The 21,789-nt window shown below is 56.7% G+C and overlaps 1 protein-coding gene across 3 annotated transcripts in view; it reads right to left on the bottom strand.

Annotated features, from left to right (window-relative positions):
* Window positions 1-5,813: 5,813 nt before the first annotated feature.
* LOC118256503 (ATP-sensitive inward rectifier potassium channel 12) overlaps window positions 5,814-21,789 on the bottom strand; it is a 35,717-nt gene continuing 19,741 nt past the window's right edge. Inside the window, exons 1-2 of one of the 3 annotated variants that reach the window (XM_035563528.2) lie at window positions 14,300-15,619; window positions 5,814-6,955 (exon numbers count right to left, since the gene is read on the bottom strand). In XM_035563528.2, coding sequence (XP_035419421.1) covers window positions 14,330-15,619 — 1,290 coding nt within the window. In that variant the 3' untranslated portion in view covers window positions 5,814-6,955; window positions 14,300-14,329. Of the gene's footprint in view, window positions 6,956-14,299; window positions 15,620-21,789 lie in introns of those variants that run through there. The other 2 variants (XM_035563529.1, XR_004781254.2) reach the window with 2 other exon arrangements.

Here is a 21,789-nt window from a genome sequence, read left to right as displayed (position 1 = left end):
CTCCGGGCAGGGGCCTTGGAAGGCGCTTGGCCACCTGGAGCACCAGGAGGTGCAGCTGAAGCCCACGTCTCAGCTCTGCTGGCAGGAGGCTCCTGTGGCAAAGCCTTCACAGGGCTTTTCGTGCAGGGTCTAGGAAGGGGCTGAGCTTGGCCAGCTCTGTGCCTGCGGCAGTGGCAGGAGAGGATCCTTTTGAGCAGAGCCTCTGCAGCCATTCAGCATCACCAGAGGAACTGGGGATGTGAGGGAAACTTTGCAAACCCCCAAGGACACATGGAAACATAGCACGTACCAGGGAATCAGTGACTGCCTGCTGCAGGGCTGGCTTTTGGCAGGCGTCCTGGATGACTGCTGAAGAAGAACCCAAATTGCTGGTCCTCCCCATTGCATGGAGACTATGTGGTGTCCCCTCGGCACCAAGCGCTGCCTTGGGTCACAACTGAAATGAGTTGGCAGGCCTCGGTGTGACCTTCCATGGGCTCTATATGCTTGGAAGTGACGTGGTGGCTGCGAGGAGGTGCCAGTTCCCTGTAGCTGCATTTTAAGGATGCTGCCCCGCCGGGGTGATGTCCCCAGCCGAGATGGGGCCTGGAGGTTCGGACCTCTCCTTCCCAACATTCAAAGTGAGGGCATTTTTCCCCTTCCAGTTAAATAAACTTCCAAGGAAAAAAAAAATAACAATCCATGTGGAAACTTCAGCCTTGCCCACAAGGAAGGAACTTTCCATCAACGAGATATTTCACATGGGGGAAAAAAACAACGCATCCTTTTCTGCTTGGCTGAGGGCTGCAGGGCAGCAAACGCCTCCAGCCACTCCTGGAGGCTGAGCCGCGGTTTGGAGGCTGGCGAGGCACGGGGAATATCTGCATTTCTGCTCGATCACTCACTGGGAACCAGCATTATCGCCGGAACAATGGGCTCAGCTTGCGCCCGCCTTGCCAGAGCGCTCCCGGATTTATTTTTGTCCAGGCTTGGAGCGGGATGCGGAGATCAGGTGACGGCGCCCGAGGAGCGCTTGGCACCGCGGAGCGGGGAGGGCGGCACGGGGCTCTGCAGCTCGGCCTGGGGAGTCAACACCAGTGGCTTTGCTTTGACGCTGGATTTAGGGCCCAGAATCCAGGTTTTGGTGAAATTAAATCATGGGCATTGAGGGAGGAGGTGACCAAGGTGACATACAAAGGTGGCGGCAGGGGAAGCCCAGTTTCCCAATGACCTGTGCAGTCTCCATCACCGAGCTTGCCTCCTCCTTTCCCTGTGGTTTCCATCCCGGGTTGGGTTTGGGCAGTGACCGAGAGCCCCATCCCATCCCAGTAGAGCCACTGGCCTGGCAGATGAGATAACCTCTGAGTTAGCTAGTTTATCAAGGAGGCCAAATCTCAGCAGGCTTGGACACAGCAATAAATGTTTAGGGTCCCCGGGACACATCAGGGAAACTTGAGCTTCTTGCTGACTCCAAAAAGCACAAGGACACAGGGGCCTGGGGCAGGACCCGGGTCCATGTTCCTGCCCTGCCTGAGGGGTGCTCAGATGAGGTGCTTGGACTGGCCTTGGTCCTGAGCAGGGATTTTTGGAGCCTCCTTCTCCCTCAACCCCCAAAAGGAGCAAGTGAAGCTGGCAATAGCCAGGAGCCAACCTCAGGCTCGATGTGCATCACCAGAGGCTTTCATTTCCCAGGGGGCTGTGGAGAGAGCGGAGCCTGGAGTTAATCAAAGCCGGGGAGCGCACAGCAGTGGCCACGGCTGAAGGAAGCTCCCGGGGAAGCAGAGCTGCACTGGGGTATGGGGAGGTGGGGCATGCATGGGGCTGGGGGTTTGTTTGCCGAGTGGCGCCATGGGAACACGAGGAACAAAACCTGAATTTTCCAAGCTTGGGATCAGGAGAGGGACCAGGGCACTGTGCTGCTGCTGGGGGTGCAGGCAGTGCTAGAGGCACGTGCAGCATCACTTGGCGCACACGAGTGACCACGAGCCCTGCCGTGTCACCTGCTGCATGGGTCCAGCCTGACCCCAAAGGGAGCCAAGTGCCCCGTGGCAGCGGATGGGGCTCTCCCTAAGCCTGGGGGATTCAAGCTGTGGGCTGTGAGCCTGCGAAGAATACCCTTTTATATAAATCCCAGCACGTGATGCACGTGTGGAAGGAGCCTCCTCTGCCCCAGCAGGCCATTCCAGGCTTGGCTGCGCTGCTTTCCTCCTGAGGGGTGCTTGCCAGCATCTCGGAAATGGCATTGGGGTGCCCAGGCACGGCATCAGCAGCCGAGGACCTGCTCGGAGCAGCTCGGAGCAGCAAATACCACTTGTGGCAGGAGGATGAAGGTGGAAGACGTGGGAGCAGCTCTCTCTCACAGTCCGTGGGGTGATGCTGGCCCCGGCCTCACTGAGCAGGTAGCCCATGACTGCGTTCCCTTGTCTAGCAGGGATGTGGAGCAAATCCTGGCCTTGCCTGCTGCTCTGCATGGTTTCTGTGGCCTGCTGTCATGTATACAGCAGATGATTTGTGTTGACGCAGGGGCTTTGGGGGCTGCTTTATGGCTTGTGGCATATGGAAATCTATAGACCCCTCCGGCAGTGCTTGCATCGATCCTAACACAGCGCCAAGGGACAGACCCTGCCAGTGCCTTTCAGCTGCGTTTCCCTGGATCGTGGTTTTGGAGATCTCTGATGTCGAGATGAAAGGGGCTGTGTTCATGCACAGGGCTGGAAACATGCAGCAGAAGGGGTACAGGCACAAAGTGCTGCCCTCCTCGGCACGGCCATTGCACTACTGTATGGAGAAAGCACACAGAGGCACACACAAAATGACATTTGTGGGTACCACCCATCAGTCTCCCCATGTAGGAAATGACCCTGCTGCTCCTCGGGATGAAATTCCGCAGATATTTAGCGCTGAGCCGACCCACAGGAGCTGACTGCATGCATGCAAGGTGGGATCGGTTCTGGGAGCGAGATGTGCGCCCTGCTCCAAGCACTGTGCCTTTCGGGGCTCGTTAGGGGAAGTGTCAGGGACCTTGTAGGTTAACACTGCGAGGCGGACAAGACTGACAGGTCGGGGCTTCTCTCACTGTGCTGGTGTGCCACTAATTGCAGCTCTCCCTAATTAGGAGGCGGTGGTGTGGCTGCCGGCTGCAAGCCAGGTCCCCCGGGCGAGCCCCGGGCAGTGGGGAGGGATGGGGCCGGCCCTGGGGACCACACAAAGGAGCCGAGTGTCCAGGAGGACACAGTGTCCAGGAGTGACACGCAGACCAGAGCCCCCCCGGCTGGAAACACGGGGCTGCTGGCAGACCCAGGGAGCTGGCAGCACCACGCCTCTCCTGGGGAAGAGAAGGGCCAGGCACTGAAAATCAGAGCTCGGAAGCCTTTGGGGGCACAATTTCCTGTTGGCTTTCTCCTCTTCCCTCAGTTCTTTCTCCTTCCTTATTTCCACGTGAGGGCAACTTGATTTTGGTTCAGGCGTGTCTTCCGCTGCGCAATAATCTCTCCAAGCAAGCTCATCCCAAGCAGAGCCAGGAGGAGCAGCCAGACGCCAGCACGGATATATAACCTGAGTGCCTTGGGCTGGTTTCTCTACGAAGCCCTCCTGCTCTCACCGCACGGGTGGCGCCAATGCAGACTCATGGGCAGCAAAGAATTTTCACCCCAGACATGTCCTCGACCCAGACACGTGTCCTGCTCCTTCAGGATGGGGCAAACAACAGGACTTGGACATTTCTGTCACCATCAGTGTCCTGCTTTGAAATCCATGGGCTGCAGGGCTGTTAATTATTTGTCAGGAAGGATGCCATTAAGGGAAAATAGGTGATGCTTTCGTAAAGTGGAGCAGCCAGAGATGGGACTAGGGCCTGCAGCTCGTCTTCCCCGAGAGGCTGCTGGAGGAGAGGGGTTTGGAGAGGGGAACCTGGGGCAGGTGCCCCCACGGGACAGCACAGGCTGCGAGGGGCAGCACAGGGGCCAGAGGATGGGTTTGGAGGGCGGCCCGAAGCCTTCAGCACAGCCCCTCTCCCTGGGGCTGGGAGCAGGCACAGATCCTCTCCCCTGCCCGGCGCCTGGCCCGCAGCCGGGGCCGCCTTGCAGATGGAAAGCTCTCGGCTCTGCCCGACTGCTCTCGGCGGGCTAAGAATACCCCTGGGAGAAGGTCAGGTGGGCAGCGGCGAGGGCGGCTCCGATTACAGGCTGTCACGCATCACCCCCGGCTGCCAGAGCCTCCGGAGACCTTTGGGGATGTCTTGGAGGGGAGCTGGTGCTGCGACCCCTCCTCCAGCAGCCGCTTTGCTGGGGAGGCAGCTGGGCATCAGCCGTTCCCCCGTGGTGTGGGAGCAATGCCACGCACCCTAGCACCATCCCTGCTGTCCCCCGTGCACCACATCCCCCTTGTCACCGCGCCGTGCCCTGCCTCTCCGTGCCAGCAGGACCCCGGTGCTGTCCCACTGCAGCAAATGTCCCAGCAGAGAGTTTTTTGTTTGTTTGTTTGGTTGGTTGGTTTTTTTTTTGTTTTGTTTTTTGTTTTTTGTTGAAAATCTGCTTAGCAGCTTACGGAAACAATAAAAGTAGTATTATCTTCAGTGGCGAGGCAGATGGTTTGGATGATTGGTTTGACTCTTAAGCTGGATTTGAGCTACGGATATTCTGATTTTTAACAATTTTTGGCTGGTCAGACTCTGGCAGCGTAATCCCCAGATCCCCACTCCCCGTAAGGCCAGTCCTCTCCACGGCAGGGGCTGCGGGACGGAGACGTGTCCTGGGGGGGCGATGCGGGGACCTGCATGGCAGGGGGCACCCAGACACCCCCCACCCGTCCCCACGGCCCTGGCACAGCCAGAGATGCCACCGCCAGCCCCCCGCGTGCCGGCTGTCACCGCAGCCCTTGCAGCGTGGCCACCCCAACCTGTCCGGAGGACGAAGCCCCTCTCCTCCCATCCAGCGTGGGAGGGAGCACGCTGCAAATCCACGGCTGGCAGGAGCCCAGGCCTGAGCTTCTCCCCCCCCTGCCCCCCCCCCCCCGACATTGTCTTTGCAAAGCGATCTACTTAGCCTTTCTCTTAATTATCAGGAGCTGCGGACTTCCCCCTACCATCTGAGCGCTGCCACCAGCCCGCAGCGCTCCTCCTGCCTCCTGCCGACACCGAGCGCCTGTTCTTGCCGTCGCCCCCGCACAGCATCATCGCCGTGCTGCCGTATGGAGCCCTCGGCCGGCGACGTCGAGCTGGTGGGACACGGCCGGGGGCTGCTCCTGGTGGCCCCCCTGCCCAGAGAGGGCAGGGTTCGCCCTCTGGGTTCGCCTTGCTCCAACGCTTGCCAGCAGCCTCCAAAACTTCTTTATGTTGCTTCCATACACATGTTCTTGGCCAAACTCAAACACCTGCTGAAGGGCAGAGAGGGTATTTGGGGGTCAAATCCAGCCCCAGCCCCTTGGCGTTGGAGAATTCTCCTCCAGAGGAAGCTCCAGCCAAATAAAAGCCACCCCTGGGGTTTTGGGGTTAGCCCCGATGCTGAGGGTCGTGCAGTGCCTGCCCGGGCACGGAGCAGGGGCTGTAGTTATTCACGGCCCAGCCCAAGCCCCCGCAGGCATCCGCATGAGAAAGGCCATCACCCAGCGTGTCCTTCACGTTAGAATCATTTTTATTTAGCAAATCTCCAGAGCATTAAAATAAAATTCCCAAAAAACAAGGGGTCATCTCTGTGTTTACATTGAAGTTGTAAACTGGGCAAAAGAGGAAGACTTCTACAGAGGTCAAAGGTCACCCAAAACATCCCTTTAAGAGAAATAAACATCAGTTTTCTGGTACAATCGCGCGCTTCGGTGCTGGTCGGCAGGTAGAGCAAAGCAGAGGGTGTGGGAGGAGGAGAGCGGTGGGGATGAAGGCTGCGGGGGGCCCTGTGCAGCTTGGTGCAGCCCCGGGACTGGGCAAAGCCACTTCCCTGCCGCTCCCAGGTGAGGAAACATGGGGAAAAAATAATAAAATAAAAAAGTTTTAAGGAATGGGGGTGATTTCTGTGCTGTTGGAGAGCAGTTTGGGGAAGGTAGCCCTGCAAAGGTGCCCGGCGGGTACCAGGAAGGGGAACGGCGCTGGCAGCGGGATGCTGCGCTCCGTCTCAGCGAGCGGGGCCGTGGCTGAGAGCTCAGCGCCCGATCCCCAGCGCCTTTCCCCTGCCGGCTCCCGGGGGCCTGGCGAAGCAGTGCCAGAGCTGCCAGGCTTATCTTTAGCTCTGTTCCCTCCCTCGCCCCCGCGCCCACCTCCTCGCCGCTCACTGCGTCCCGGCCCCCACCAAAACATGCCGTTATATAAGCGCTCGCAGCAACCATCTGGGGCTGAGTCAGCCACGAACCCAAACGGACAGCAAGCCCACGAGGCAGGGGTGCCATCCCCCAGAGAACGGGCTGCCAGGGCCTGCCCCACGGGGTCACCCCCCTCTCAGCACCCTAATGATGTCCCCAAATGCCCGGCATCCCCACCCCAGACCCCACATGGGTGCTGCAGCCCTGCGAGCAGGGACCCTATTTTGGAAGGGGACAGCAAGAAACGCCCCAGCCTGCGGGACGGGCGAGTTGCTTGGGGTCATCAGGCAATCAGGCAGCAAAGAGGGGAGGGTTAATTACACGCTGACGGGGTATTGCCAAAATGAACGTGCCAGCTGGAGGGGAAGAGGAGGGGAAGCATTGAATGTCTGGGGAAAGGGCTCTGCTCTGCCAGCCCGGACATATCTCCTCTTCCCTCCACATCCGCAGCCCTGATATCCGATCAGAAACCCTCCTGCGTGTCTTCCCTTAAAGCAGCATCACCATGCCTGATTTGACTCCAAAATCTGTTGGTTTAGGGGTTTTCCCTGAAGCCCGGGACCAGGAGGGGTCTCTCCTTCGCCTGCGTTAAAGCGCCGTGTTCTCCAGGAGCAGCGTCGTGGCGAGCGTTTGCGACCTGAACTTGGCAGCGTTGTGCTGATTCACGACGGCTTGTCACAGAAACTGCCTAAAACCGACAGAAAAAGGGACGCTGACTCATGTGTTTGCCTTCCCCAAGCAGAGAGAAATGTGAAAGGTGAACAATGTACTTAAAGGGTGATAATTACATTCAGTACTGAAAAATTCAATCCACATTAATAAGCCAGTGTGTTATTACTAACAGAGGCCTTTTACAATTAAAAAAAATAGTATTTAAGATTTTAACCTTGACAGCGACCTTTTAGCAACAACTATAAGGAAAACCCTTAATTTTGTCCCACTGACACTCATAAACGTGTGTTAAGGAGAAACCCCAGGCGCTGTGCTCCCGGCCACCCCGCAGGCTGCAGGGGACGGCTCCCCATCGGCACCCCGTTACGGAGCGGGGATAAACCAGCGTGGGACGGGGTGAGATGGGACACGAAGAGCTGGAGAGCGAAACCCTCAGTGGGAGAGCTCTCGGCTTGGGAGAAAGGAGCCGGAGAGGGTCCACCTTAATGCAGGATGAAAAAGCAAATTGCTGGCAGGAGAGCAGGGATGCTGCTCCGTTGCCATGGCTACCCCCAGCGACAAGCGAGCATCCTTGGGTATCGCCCCGCGGTACCCGAGCTGCTCCCGGGTGCCTGGGCTGGTGCAGGGGCAATCTGAGTGGGCAAAGGAGCAAAGGAGGAGAGGTTTGTAGGGTCTGAGCTTCGCGACGTGGCCAGGAGGGAGGATGCACCCAGGATGCGTGCAGGAGCTGCACTGCCACAGGGTCAGGGTGAAGTTCCTGCCTCCACCTTTCCAAAATGAGGGATTTGGCTCGGAGAGCTTCTGCCTGGCACTGATCCGACTCAAAGGAGCCGGACACCCACAGTAATGCCGATGCTGGATGGCAGGGCCCATCCGACTGATCCCTGCCTGGGAGAAGGAGCCGCAGCCGTGGGGGCGATCCTGCTCGACCCAGCCCTGCTGCAGCACACAGCACACAACACACAGCACACAGCACACAGCCCCTCACCAGCCCCATCCTGGTGGGAATCCAGAGCTAGCAGAGGCTCACAGACCCTCCTGCCTGCTCCCTGCCTGGCCAAAGGATCGTCGCACCCAGCTTTCAGTGGAGGAATATTTGAGCCGAGCCCATCCAAGGGGATGAAAACACCAGGAATCTGCCCTGGGGATCTGAAGGAATCTGGGGAGCTGCCCTAGTCCTCTGAAGCCAAAGGGAAAGAGGCAGGAAGGCGGTCATCTTGGGCTGCTACATTGGTGAGAGAAGAGAGGGTTTTAGCAATTAAAGACATCTTGATTATTGAAAGCAGAGGTTGTCATCTAAGAAACAGCCCCAATGCCTCTGGCAGCTGCACAGCCTCCCTTCTGCAGCCCATCAGCGATCCCTGGGGTATTCGCTAGCATCCCTGCCAAAAAACACCCTGCCCATGCCTGCCCTGAAGATGAGGGTGGTCGGAGTGGAAGTAAAGCAAGGACCAAGCATCCCGGTAGCCAATTTCCTGCGGTGCCAGCGTCAGCTCGGCTCCCCAGGGATTTCTGCTACAAGCAGCCACCGAGGGAGGAATTATCGAGGCAGTGCGAACTGTCCCCAGGGAGCTGCTGGCTCCCGAATCATTAAATGCTTCCACAAACGAAGCAATGGCTTTTGTAGTGCGTGAGGAGCCGCTGAAACAGGGGGGAGCAAACCCTGGGAGCAGAGGCACAGGAGCTTGGCGAGGCTGGGGCTCGTCCCGAGGACCAGCCTGCAGGACCCCCCCTTGCCCTCCCCGGGGCACTTTTGCCCCCCAAGATCCAGCCTGTGTTTTCGAGGAGAGCAGGGAGGTTTCCGTCTCACCTCCTGTGTGCCTGCAACAGCCCATTACCTTTCCCAACTAGCCCTGCTCTGCTCCTCAGCAAGAGCAAAGCTTCCAGAAAAGCATCTGGTGCAGATTTAAAGGCATTAAGAGACAGAGATCGGTAGCTTGTTCTAATAGCTAATCATTATTAAAAGATCGCTCCTTATTTCTAAGATAGATCTGTCTGGCTTGGGCTTCCAGGAAGAGGTTGTTATTATGCCTTTCCCTGGTAGATTAAGTTACCTCTTTGTACCAGTGTTTTCTCCCCATGACAAATGCTGTAATCAAGTCACCTCTCAGTCTCCCCCCTGATAAATTAAACAGGCTGCGCTATTAAATCATGCTTAGCCCAGGCCCTACCTTTGGTGATTAGAGCGAGTGGCTGGCAGAGATAATTTTTTATTTTTTTTTTTTATAACCAGAAATATCCCAGTGGGGGAAGGGATGGAGCTGGCCGGACCCAGCCCAGCATCGGCAGCTGGAAGCTGTCGGTCATCGGTTGCCCAGCCTCATTTAGTGACCAGCTGGAGAAATTATGATGAATAACTCCTCCGTGATGACCTCGGTACACAAGCACCATTCCCTGCAGAAGCAAAGCGAGGAGGGAGTTCCAGGATGGCTAATCCAGGAGGCTCCCCGTCCACCAGGCAATTAACCTCCCCGCACACTATGTCCCTCATGCTCCCTCTGCCTTCCTTCGCCCGTGACGTACCGCTAAAGCCATTTAAGCTGGCACTTGGACACGGCACAGCGTCCCTGGAGGAGGCAGTGCCCTTAGGAAACAGATTCTCGTGCAGCTCAAGGGCGGCCAAGGCTGCTCAGGGAAGATTTGTTGGGCCAGCCTCGGATGACTGGGCTCTTTGTGCCCGGCCACCAGCCATGGTTTTCCCATCTCCGGGCTCCCTGCATGGCTGAGCCGCTCCGATCCGGTCCCTGCGCTACCTCAGCAGCTGATTTGGGGTTGCACGAGCTCGCTGGTGCATCTCGCTGATGCGTCCTCAGCATCCTTTCCGTCCCGGTAGGCTGGTGCCCTGCACACCCCACAATCCCATCACGTTCCCAGGCATCAGCTCTCCTTGGGAAGGGCTGAGATTCAACTTGGGATTTCTGCTCCTACCTAGAAGCAGCAGGGCAGGAATTTACTTGAAAACTCCTAAAACCCACCCATTTTTGTCCTAGCCAGCTCCTGGGCAGCACTGTCCCACCAACCCTAAGGCTTGCTCAAAGTTTGCTGCACGTATAAAATATATATGTGACAACTGGCAGCCTATAAATCCCACTTCAGGTATGCTACAGCCAGACAATTCCCTGCGATCTTTAAAATATACAGCATGACGCGAGATATTTTAAATAGATCAAAATACATTTATTACATATTTATATTATTTTCTCTAGTCTATTTATATCTTTTGGAGACTTATATATAATATATATAATATATTTAAAATAACATAAAATTGGCCAGTTTTGTCATTTGAAATACATTTTACAAATATATATATACATTGTCACATATATCTCAAATATATGTGCAATGAGACAGAGAAACACCGGAGGTGGAGAAGGTACAGAGACTTCCATTGCATCCATCAGCTTCACTACCGCTGCACGTCACCACAGCCCCAGCGAACGGGCTCTGCCTTTTACCCCCTGGGAAACCAGTGCTCCCAGTTGCCAACCTGCCCGTGCGAACCGGTGGCCTGCCTCGGTCCCCGAACCGCGCGGGGCTGAGCCTGGGGGAGCCCCGAGGTGCGTTTTTGGGGTGGGGGGAGGAAAAGATGGGGCTTTTTCCGAGGTGGCGGAGGCGGCGCCCACCCGGGAGGGGACAGCGGGACAGATGTGCACAGCTGGCGGGCGTCCGGATCCGGCCCTGCGCCAACCCCCTGTGGCAGCATCCCTGAATTGGGGCTGGGGGCAGAGCAGGATCCGGCCGCGCGCTGGAGCAGCGCTGCGTTTCGGCGTGCAAGAAATGGAGAAGGACAGGGTGGGGGGTGGGGGTGGGGGGGGCTCTTTTGGTTGTCAGCACAAGAGGAAAGGAAAGAGCAGGAGGGTTTAAAAATAAACGTATTTGTTCTGCCTTATTAAAGATAGAAAAGGTGGCTCTGAATTCATTTCCTACAAAAGGTTTGAAGGTCAAGCAGGCACCGCTTCGCGAAAGGTTAAGCGCTAAAGTGATTGTCCCAGCCCTAAAGACTAAGTGCACTAAATTCGGTGATGAGAAGCTAAGGCTCGTCCCGACGGCTCCCGGCCCCGGGGACCCCCGGGAGCGGGGACACCTCGTGCCATGGCGCGGGGCCGTGGGGGGAGGCTCGGGGCAAGCATCTTCTGGAGGCAGCGGGTGCTCTTTGGAGGCGAGGGGCGAGTTGTGCGGGATGCTGGCCAAGAGGATTAGCGGGGTCGCCCCCGTTGTCCTGCAAGGATCGAGCCTAACACCAACGGGGGCTCCGTGGAAGGAGCAGCCTGGGCTGGGGGCGGTTTTGGGGGATGAGCCCCCCAAGGTTGGCTCTGAGCACCCACCTCGCAGGTCCTGCTCTGTCCCTGCTCCACACAGACATCAAAACCTGCACCCTGAGAGCATCCCCGTGCATTTTCAGCCCCCTCCCAGGAACATCCACCACTTTGGGGCTTCTTTTTGCTTCCCCCCCCCCCCCCAGCTCTTTGACGATGCGTGTGATAAAACCACCAAGGAGCCGCCAGAAGGAAGCCTCCTGGGCAGCCTTCTCCGTGCTCCCTGATGGCAGTAAAACGCCCAAGAGCTCTGAGCACTCATGGGTAGGCAAAAATAATATTTATACACTATGTGCCAGCACGCCCATGGCCGGGACGAGTACTATACAGTGCAGATACGACGACTCGCCAGAGCTAGAGCCTCACTAGCGGGGTTTGGGGAGGGGGCACGTGAACGGGAGCTGGGGAGGGTCCCAAATTGGCCTCTCCGGGCTCTTCCCAGCCCCCCCATGGCCCCGTATGCGATAGTTTAAAAATACATCTGTATATATTATTCTATTCTCCCAGGTAACACTGTACAATCATATAAGTTTCTTTAAAAGCAATAATTTACTTAAAGACATCTCTATTTCTCTTTCATTTTTGTACAAATATTTACTGTGAGATATATATATATTTATAAAGAAATTAACCCTCTGAGAATCCTACAGCAGCAAGATGTGCACCTTTTTACACAGTTATTATTTATTCAAAAGAACCTAAAACCACTTAAAAGCATTTTTCTTAAAAAAATAAATAAGTAGTGCGCACACAAAATCTCTCTGCCCCCCCGTCGCCCTGCCCATTCCCCCCCCCCCCAGATGCTGTGGGGCAAAAAGCGGGTGGCAAAAACCATCCCCCCCAGAGGCAAAGGGACCAGCAATGGGATGGTGCCCACGGTCGCTGCCTTGGAAACACAAACGGTGTTGCCAGCACCTGATGGCACATCCCCAGATTTGGGGTCAGCCCATTTGGGGTACTCGGTGCCAGACCGGCAGGCTATTTCCCAGTGGTGCCCAAGGAGGGGATGGTTTTTCCCCGCGGATGTTTGTTAGGGGAAGCCAAAAATACCCCAGCCCCTGGGTGGGCAGTGTGGGGCTGCGGGGGTGAAGCTGTGGGATAGGAGGTGGGAGCAGAGCGGGGAGGGAATGTTGTGGGGACCAAGCCCCTGACCCCATCCGGATGGAGAGAGGCTGTGCGGCAGGGGTGGGCAGGGGGCAGCGGCTCCTCTTTGACAAAAAGCTGGAGATGGTGGCAGAGGACAGACCCTGCCTGCGCTGCTGATATTTGGACATCTGCCGCCGAGTTACAACCCCTGGACACGGCTTCCCCGTTGTGGGCTGGGGGGAGGAAAGAGCCACAAGCCCATGGAGCCTAAACGCTGCTGAGGACCCTGCTCCCAGCCCTTCTGCACCCACCCGAGTTGGGTGCAGGATGCCGGCGGGTGCCCCAGCCTTTCCTGCAGCACAGGGAGCACCGATGAGCACCAGCACTGGGACATAGGGAGCAGAAGGCTGCAGCTGCCCAACCTCCCTCTGTGCAAAGGGAGCAGAGGCTTCCCATGCACGGCGTGGTTCGCCTCGTGGCATAGCAAATGGCAAACCAAACCAGCGAGCAGTCAAGAGCAGCCCAAAACGCAGCAGACCGTGGGATGGGGGTGCAGCCGCGGGGCAGAGCGATGGGGTCGGGGCAGGATGGGCGCGGGATGAGTTTGCATCTCTAAGGCACGATCCACCTCGAGGCTGGGGCATGGGGACAGGGTGATGCGCAGGACGCGGTGGGTTTCCTGACTGACATCTCTAGGTTTTGGGAAAGCGTCTGGCTCCGAACCAGGACTCTCCAGTGAATGGGGAATTCATAAATCCCAGCCCAGCAGAGGCGGCACAGGCACTGCTGTGCCCGGACAGGGCAGAGTTCTCATCCTGCTTCTGGGCTAGAAGAACTACAACTCAGCAAGGCAAATTTCACCTGGATTTCCACATTTCAAATGAGTTTTCTAAGGAGAAGATAACAAATTTTTTTGTGAAGTGGGGAAATACCTGAATTTGAGAGCTTTCTAGTCTGCCCTTTGTGCTTTTCATTATTTCATCCTAGTTAATGGTGAAAGTTATGAATTCCCCACCAGAGACACAGCACTTCAGTAGCTGATGCCCCAGACCCAATTTCCACCCTGAAGATCAATATTTCCAGAAATTGGCTAATTATTGTGTTTACAAAGATTCTTTCTATAGCAGTCTGGCTTTTCCCTATTAGCTACTTTGCCAGTAATTATGCTACTCGCTTTTGCTGCCACGGACCTGCAGCCACTTACGTCTATTTTCTGCCTATGAAGCCGTGCCAGTGGAAAAAAAACACACCCGAAAATCGGATGCCATCTTGGCTTCAAGCTCTTGCATCTGCCCAGCAAGTCACCCCTCAAAGGACCTTGGTGACTTATTCATTCCCTTGCTCACTTTTAAAAAATACCGAATCACTCCTTTCAGGTTTATTATTATTATTATTATTGTTATTGTCATTATTATTTTGGTAAACAGTCTCCCAAATGTTACGTTGAAAAAATTAAAAACCCTCTCACCTCCCTCCCCTCCCTTTTTTCCCCAAATTAAAAAGAAGTACGTTAACATTGCATGTTATTTCAAGTGTTGATCTTGTGCAACTGAATCATACTGCCTGCTGGAAGGAGCAATTTTTTTGTTGTTGCTGCTCAGTTTAAAAAAAAAAAAAAAAAAGGAAAAGGAAAAGAAAGAGAGAAAGATTTGTTTCCTGATATTTCCTCTTTTTGGATCTCGGCTCCAAGAAAACGCTCGCGCTTTCCCCGCGGGGAGAGCCCAGCCCTGCAGCTGGTGCGGGGCACGCACACGCCCGGGGCCCCTCCACGTCCCCAGGGTGCGGGGAGTGCCCGTGCCTGCCCCGTCTCCTCCTGCAGACCGCTCAGTGGTTATTGCGATGAAACTGAAAACTAGGAACAATACTAATTTCTCAAGCATTCCTATGGCACTTGCATTGTTCTGCATAATTTGAGCGGGTTGTAGGGGAAGAGATTAGAGGAGGAAAAAAAATACCCTTGGAAAAGTCAGAGAGAGGACCAAGAGTCATATTTCCGACTCCCTCCGGTACGACCTCTGATCCAACGCTATCGTCGCTTGAAGCCGGTCGAACTCGTGCCTGTTGTCCGGGCTCAGGTCATCCAAACCCCTGCTGTCATCGTCCTCCTCATCCTCGTCACGGCTCATGAAGGCCAGCTCGTTCTCATAGCAGAAGGAGTTGGTGCTCGGCAGGAGGAATTTGTTCTCCACCAAGTCCTTGGCGCTGCAGCGGGGGGTGGACGGGACCTCGTAGGTTTTGTGGAAGTGGGAATAGTCTACTTTGTACTGGTTTTTCTCCTCGAACAAGACGGGCTCGAAGCGGTGGCCCCACAGGATCTCGCTAGCCAGGTAGGAGCTCCGAGCTTGCGTCGTCATCGCAGTGGCTTCCACCATGCCTTCGAGGATGACGACGATCTCAAAGTCATCCGTCTCTAAGTCCTGGCGGCTGATCCCGAACAGCGGGCTGTCTTCGTTGATCTCATGGAGAATGGTGATGGGGGACACCAAGAAGATACGGTCCAAGCCTTTATCAAACCCCACGTCGATGTCTATTTGGTCAAGTGGTATGTACTCCCCTTCTTCTGTGATTCTGGGCTTAATTAACTGAGCTCGTACGTGGGCTTCTACTATGTGGCTTTTCCGGAGGTTCCCAACTCTCCACATCAGGCAGAGTTTCCCATCTCTCATTGCCACTACCGCGTTATGGCTGAAAAGTAATGTCTGGGCCCGTTTTTTGGGCCTGGCCATCTTTGCCATTATTGCACCAATCATGAAAGAGTCTATTATACACCCCACGATGGACTGAACAACCACCATGAAGACAGCAAGCGGGCACTCCTCTGTCACGCAGCGGAAGCCGTAACCAATAGTCGTTTGGGTCTCAATGGAGAACAGAAAAGCAGCCACAAAGCCATTGACCTGCAGAACGCAAGGCTTGAAGGTATCGTCTCCACCTGGGTTTTCTAAATCTCCATGAATGAGTGCAATTAGCCAGAAAATCAGCCCAAACAATAACCAGGACACCAGAAACGCCAGGGAGAAGAGCAAGAGCATATACCTCCAACGGATGTCAACGCAGGTGGTGAACATATCTGCGATGTACCTCTGCGGCTTGTCATCCATGTTGGTGAACTCCACATTGCACTGACCGTTCTTCTTTACAAACCTGTTCCTACATTTCCTCCTGGTGTGGATTTTCCCGTTGCCAAAGCCGTTGATTCCTGGCATGGTGGTCAACCTCAGCCCGTCTTCCTCGGAGGACACAATGCTGTAGGGGTTGACTCTGCCTGCAGTCATCCCTGAGCCAAGCCCACAGTGAAGATGAAGGGTCTCACGACTCCTGGCGTCCCCCTGGCCCACCCCTACCCACCCCCCAAATTCTGTTGTGGTGGAAGAGAGTCCCAAGCTTCCACGTCTTGGCGGCCACGTCACCACGCGGATCCCGTGAGAGGCTCTGCAATGAGAAAACAAAGACACGGCCGTTACCTCCCTGGGCAAACGGACTGGAGGGCACCCCTAGAGTGCTGGCTGCAAGACCTCCCTGATCCCCTTTCTCTTGCCTCTGTGGCAAGGCTGTTCCCAAAAAACCACACAGGAGGAAGGAAGAGGTCTTAAAATTTGTTCTTTCATGCTGCAAACCTTGCTGGGGAGACTCGGCATTTCTGGGAACCCCAAAGAAACCAGCGGATGAGAAACCTTAAGTCTCTTAAGACGTCTCAGCTTCACATTCCTCATGAGTTCTCCTGTTGGAGCAGGGTCAGGTTGCTGGAGGAGAGAGCAGAGAGGCCAGGCTGCTCTCCTTCCTCATGGAGAGATATTAATAAAGGTACGCTTGAAAGCAGCTCCAGCAGTTCACATTACCCGTGCCAGATGGACGGCTGCCCAGCAGCGGTCACCCGACCTCCTGAGCACCAACTCTTTTGGGGTCGAGGGAAACCACAGGGAGATGTGGATTTAGCCTCCCTTCCCTTGCCCGGGGGTGGGAGAGGACACGGCCAACGTGCAGCTGGTTGGAGACGGCCCCGGGAAGGCACTTACTCTGGGCAGATGTCCTGAGGAGCAACATTCCCAACAGGTCCACTGGGACACGGAGCCATCTACGGTCACGGGTGTGTTACGGTGGCCAAGTCTTAGGAAGGGACAAGTGCTGCTGGGGAAGGGGGGGGGGCTGTTTTGATCCCATCTGTTTGGCCCAACTCATCCCATGATGGGGGCACCCAGCCACATCCTGCTGCCCCCTCCCCAGCACACCAGGCTACAGAAGGGATCATGGAAAGAGTACATCCCAAGCACCCCAAACAGATTGCGATCCCTAACCCCTCTGCCACAGCTCACCCTTTTTTTTAGCAATGTGGGATGTGTCTCAGGGGATGAAGCCACCTTGCTGGCAGCGGTACACCCCGACGCCCCTGTCCCCCCCAGCCCAGAGGTGACCGGCTCATGGCTGCACGCCCTGCTCTGTACCCGCTGTGCCGATCGATGCGCTCGATCCCTGCAATCAGCGCGAGCCCTGGGGACACGCAGGGACAAGCACACCCTTTCCATTGCACGCAGCCCGGGCTGGGCGTCCGGCCCAGCATCGTCACCAGCACTGGGGAGCATTGCCAGGCACTGCCTGCCTCAGGCTGCAACATCCCCACTCGCAGCGATCTGCCAGATTTCCTTTTACATAAATTCTCCCCAAATCCAGCCTGGGACTTGGGGATCCCTGCAGAAGCCCTGCACTGCAAGCAGGAGCACTAAGAAACTGCCCAAACCTCCCAGGTGCTGGAAGAAGACCTACATGTGCCACCATCTTATGCACCAAATCCCATATTTCCACCTGCTGCTATCCAGACGCAAGCATTTTTATCCCCAAAGCTGATTTTTCAAGCACCGCAGTCACTCTTTGGGGTGTCAGCACACCGAGAAATTGCTTCTGGGGGCACTCAGCATGACTGCTGCTGGAGATGCTCTCCTTCCTTACAGCCAAGGGAAGAACAAAATAGGCACTGACAGTTACTAGTGAGGTTACTACTAAAAATTACTACCGACAGTTAATATTTACCACCTCGTGCTCACTGTAAGCCTAAGGGACCCAGCAGGTTGCTCACAGAGCTGATGTTTTGGGCTGGCTGCAGGCTCAGCCAGCCAAACCCAGCCTGGTCACCCAGTCCGTGTCCTCCTCCCCACCACACTGCCTACATCCGTTCAGGCTTTCTCTCCTCCTTTTTAATGAAAGATGAGCATTTGGAGACACAATAAGCTGCCTGTCCCTCCATCACGCCCTCTGGCCCGCCCCGCAGCCCCATAGGAGCACCCAAAGGAACACACCACATGCTTTTGCCACGGGACGAATTCACTGTTGCTGTTTTTTAATTAATTCTAGATGCATTTTGAGAAGTGGACGAAACGCAGTGAGCTCCCAGTGACCTGTGGGAGGATTAGCTGAGGCTGGATTAGTGGTGCTGGGAGGGAGATGTGCCCAGGTGGCTGCAGGGGCAGCGGCACTGCCCTCGCCCCAGTGACGCTCAGGGGACCCTGGGGCTCCCCATCACCGCCACCACCCCTCAGCCTTCCGCCTTTCCCCTTTCTCGCTTCCTCTTGCTGTTCCTTCCCTTCAGCCTTCCTTCCTGTCCTCACTTTTCCTTTTTCTTTCTTTCTTTCTCTTCTTTCTAGTTCTCTATTTATTTCTCTTTTTCTTACTTTCCCGTTTGCTCTTTTCTTTCCTTTTCTCTTTTTTCTTTTCTTTCTTTTTTCTTTCCTTTTTCATCATCCTTCCTTCCTTCCTTCCTTCCTTTCTTCCTTCCTTCCTTCTCCTCTCTTTCTCCCTCTCTTTCTCTCTCTCTTTCTCCCTTTCTCCCTTTCTTTCTCCCTTTCTCCCTTTCTTTCTCCCTTTCTCTCTCTCCCCACCCTTCCTCACTTCCTTCCCTCTCCTCCACCCCACCAGGTCCGCAGGGTTTCACCCCACTGAGGTGATGGGGATCCCCCTGCTGCAGGCGATGCCATGACATCCGTCTGTTTTGGGGCCCTGCTCCTACCCCCTTCTCCCCCCAGGACCCACATTCAGTGTGGATGGAGATCAGACCCCTGGGGGGCACAAAACCCGCTGTTGGGAGCAGCTCCAGCCGGGGACAGCAGCGGCAGCCCTGGGAGACCGCAGCTGAATAAAGGAGCGCAGTGGGGCTGTGCCGGAGCACGCGCCCGCCTGCAGCTCGCACTTTATTTAGCACAGCTTTGTTTTGAAACACAGTTTCTTAAATTCGCTGAAAGCTGAGTTTGGTTTTAATTTGAGCGCTGGAGCCCCACGCTGCCGCCACGGGAGGCTCGGGCCGGGAGAGGGCTGGTGCGACCGCACCGAAATCCAGACTTGGAGCATCCCAGCTCCAGACCAACCACAAAAACTTAACACAACCGGTGCCCACCAGCCCCATCGCCATCCCCGGCACGTGCTGCTCATTACACAGCATAACAGCATTAGCGCAGAGGAACCCAAACAGGGCCACAGCAGTGACAGCAAGAAAGGGGCAGCCCCCAGCTCCCGCGGGGGTCCGAGCACCGCAACGCCCCGGCCGAGGCCAGCTCGTGGCTGCCTTCAGAGGCAACGACGCCTGCCCCTAAACTGCAGCAGCCGCAGAGCAGCTTCCCACTGAGAACCCGAGCGTCTCAAGCAATCTGCTGACTGCTCTGCTAATTTTATTTATTTTTTTTAAAGGAGCTTAAATGTTACGACAATATTCGGAACAGCAAACGCGCCGGGAAGAGCTCGTCAAGCGCAGGGGAGGGCGTTAGTTACAGGCGGCTGGGCACACCGACGTGATTTAGCATCACACCTTACCCCCGAGGAGAGGAGCCGGGGCACGCGGGTCCCCTTGGCACAGGAGAGGTGACAATCTGAGAGGGGACGGCACGAGGAGGTCATGCCGGGCAGCCCTGCAGCAGGAGATAACGTCCCTATCTCCCGCAGCGATGCCCTTCATGCCCCGGCAGCGGGACGGCAATGTCAGCGCTGAGTGGGGAGCGCAGCTCTGGCAGGGGGGCTGTGCCCAAACCCCGTCCCGATGGAGAGGGACCCAGCCCCGGGCAGAAATGGGCACCCACAAAACTGGGGAGGGGGTGACAGAGCTGGGGGGCTCTCCCACAGGGTCTGGGGGGGGGGAGCAGCAGAATTATTTTGCCTGAAGCATTCGCGCCGCCGTCACCACCCCGTCTCTGCACACTTCCAGTCAATTAAGGGCCGGCACGAGGCAGGCCAGGCCCTGACAAAATCCGGAAGATAAATGGCCCTCCACTTCCTCCCCGCTGTCAGGGAGGACGGGCGGGTCTCCCACGACAGTGCATTCATAATGAGAAAAAAACTGCTTGATTTTAGCAGGGACAGGCGGGTGAAAAAGCACCACGGGCAGGCACCTCGCCACACGGCTCCCGCACACCCCACTAGTGACAGTGAGCAGCCGAGACGTCGCTGTCTGTGAGCCTCGGTGGTGCACACAGGAGGGAAACTGAGGCACGGGGACAGGTGGATTCAGAGCAGAGAGGCTCTAGCTCATCCCCGACCAGCCTGGTCTGTGCGCGATGCCACCGCAGGCACGGAGGAGAAAAGGGGACACGCAGAGTACAGGAGCTGGGTGGCCTCTGCAGGGGACGGGTTTGCAACTAAGCACCCTCAAAGTCCTGCTAAATGTGCTCTGGGTTAGTGGGGACCCTGGGAAAGGTCTCCCCACCTCCACCATGTGATGGGGGCACCAAGCATCCCCATTCAGCCACCTTGGTCCTAGTGCTGGCAGCACCGATACCTATAGTGTGGGGCCCTGGGGGTGCACATCCACCCCTTTGCCCCCCCAGTTGTTCCTAGGGATATTCCCTCTGCCCCACTGCAGCACAGGGGGGTCAGGAAGCACCACAGCACCCGTGGTCCCCCCTCAGCTTGCAGCCACCCCGCTGGGTCTGGAGTCCCATCACCCGGGACATTCCGGCTGTTTGTCTGTCTGCTCACATCCGCACAGCCGGACGGGGAGGGACACGGCGGGGGGGTGAGGATGAGGGCAAGGGGGGGCCCGAAGGCTTTGGCAGGGTCAGTCAGCACTAAGGGACACCCAAAACCCCATAGGATGCAGCCAGCTAGCCTTTAATCCTGCAGAACCTGCACCCAAATCCCTGGGGTCCCACAGCCCTCAGCCCCCAGACCCTGGGGTTAATCCCCACAGCAAATCCCCCAGGGAGGGGCAGAGCCATGGGCAGGGGGGCACGACCACGCCATGGGGTGAGGGTCAGCCCTTACCTGGCTTGAGCCCGGGGGGGTCTCCCCAGCGCTCCCCAGCCATGGCTGCGGGGTGCAGGGTGCCCCGTGGCCCTGCTGCAGCCCGGGAGAGAGACAGAGAGTTTTAATTGAATTCATAGATTATCCTGGGGGAGAAGTTGTAATCTCCTTAAATCCAACCTCTGCTCGAGTCCCGTAACCTACTGTCCTGTGCTGGGGAGGGGATTTAGCCAGGGGGAGGGGAGGTTTCCCAGCCTGCTCATGCCTGCCGAGCCCCCCGTCCCACTCCGCTCCCATATCCCGTAGGATTTGTCCTGCAAAATGGGCTCAGCCGTGTCAGACATCTGATCCAGGCAGCGAGGAGCCAGGCGGGGCCATGTGTCCTGTTCCCTGTCCCCATGTCCTGCAGTGGTAGCACTCTAGGGGTGTCCCCAGAGCCCCCGGGGCTGGGATGGTGGTGGCGGAGGAAGGCAGCTGGTTACGGGTTCAGTAGAGTTTTGGGGGGAAGATAGGAGCCGCTTTGGAAGGATTCATGGATGGAAGAAGCCTGGGGCTTTGAAATGCGTTAGCATCCAGCCAAGCCATGCCGGGGTGCTCGGGGGCCTGGAGGGATGTGCAGGTCCCCAAGCACGCCGGGTTCCAGCTTCCCAAAAAGCCCCATCCCTGGACACCAGAGGGTGTTTTCGGATGGGTGACCTTGGGGTGTCCCTGCACCCGCCCCATCCGCTCCCCTCCGCCACGTGTCCCCAATCCCTCCCACGTGCCCAGCGCGTGCCCCTGTCCCTGAACCCTGATACGTGCCCAGCTCCTTGCCACGGCCCCGTGTGAGCCAGCCCCTGCCCCAAACCAAGGGCGCTGGGACTGGGGGCAGATGGTGGCGGAGCTGAAATCATCCGGCCACGTTCCTGTCACTGCCTGGGGACACGACGGTGACGTGGGTTCCATCAGGGGATGGCGTGTTCCCATCCAGCCCATGCCAAGGGGCTCAGGGGGACGGCAGTGACCCCAGCCCTGCCCCGGCTCAGGGGGGGGATGGCTCGGCTGCTAAAAAGCACCGTGGGAAGACAGGGAAAAGCAGGACCAAAAGGGCAAATGTCTTCCAGCGGATTTTATCACCCAGCAGAAGGAGATAGGCTGCAGTGCTGGTGGCTCCTGCACCGCGGGAAGAGCCCGGCCAGTGGTCTGCAGCATCCCAGGGTGGTGCAGGAGCCCCTGGCACTATCAACCC

Source organism: Cygnus atratus, chromosome 15 (genome assembly GCF_013377495.2).
Source record: "Cygnus atratus isolate AKBS03 ecotype Queensland, Australia chromosome 15, CAtr_DNAZoo_HiC_assembly, whole genome shotgun sequence".
NCBI classification, from domain to species: Eukaryota; Metazoa; Chordata; class Aves; order Anseriformes; family Anatidae; genus Cygnus; species Cygnus atratus.
The sequence above is the reverse complement of the archived record's forward strand: the minus strand, read 5'-3'. Positions and strand labels throughout refer to the sequence as shown.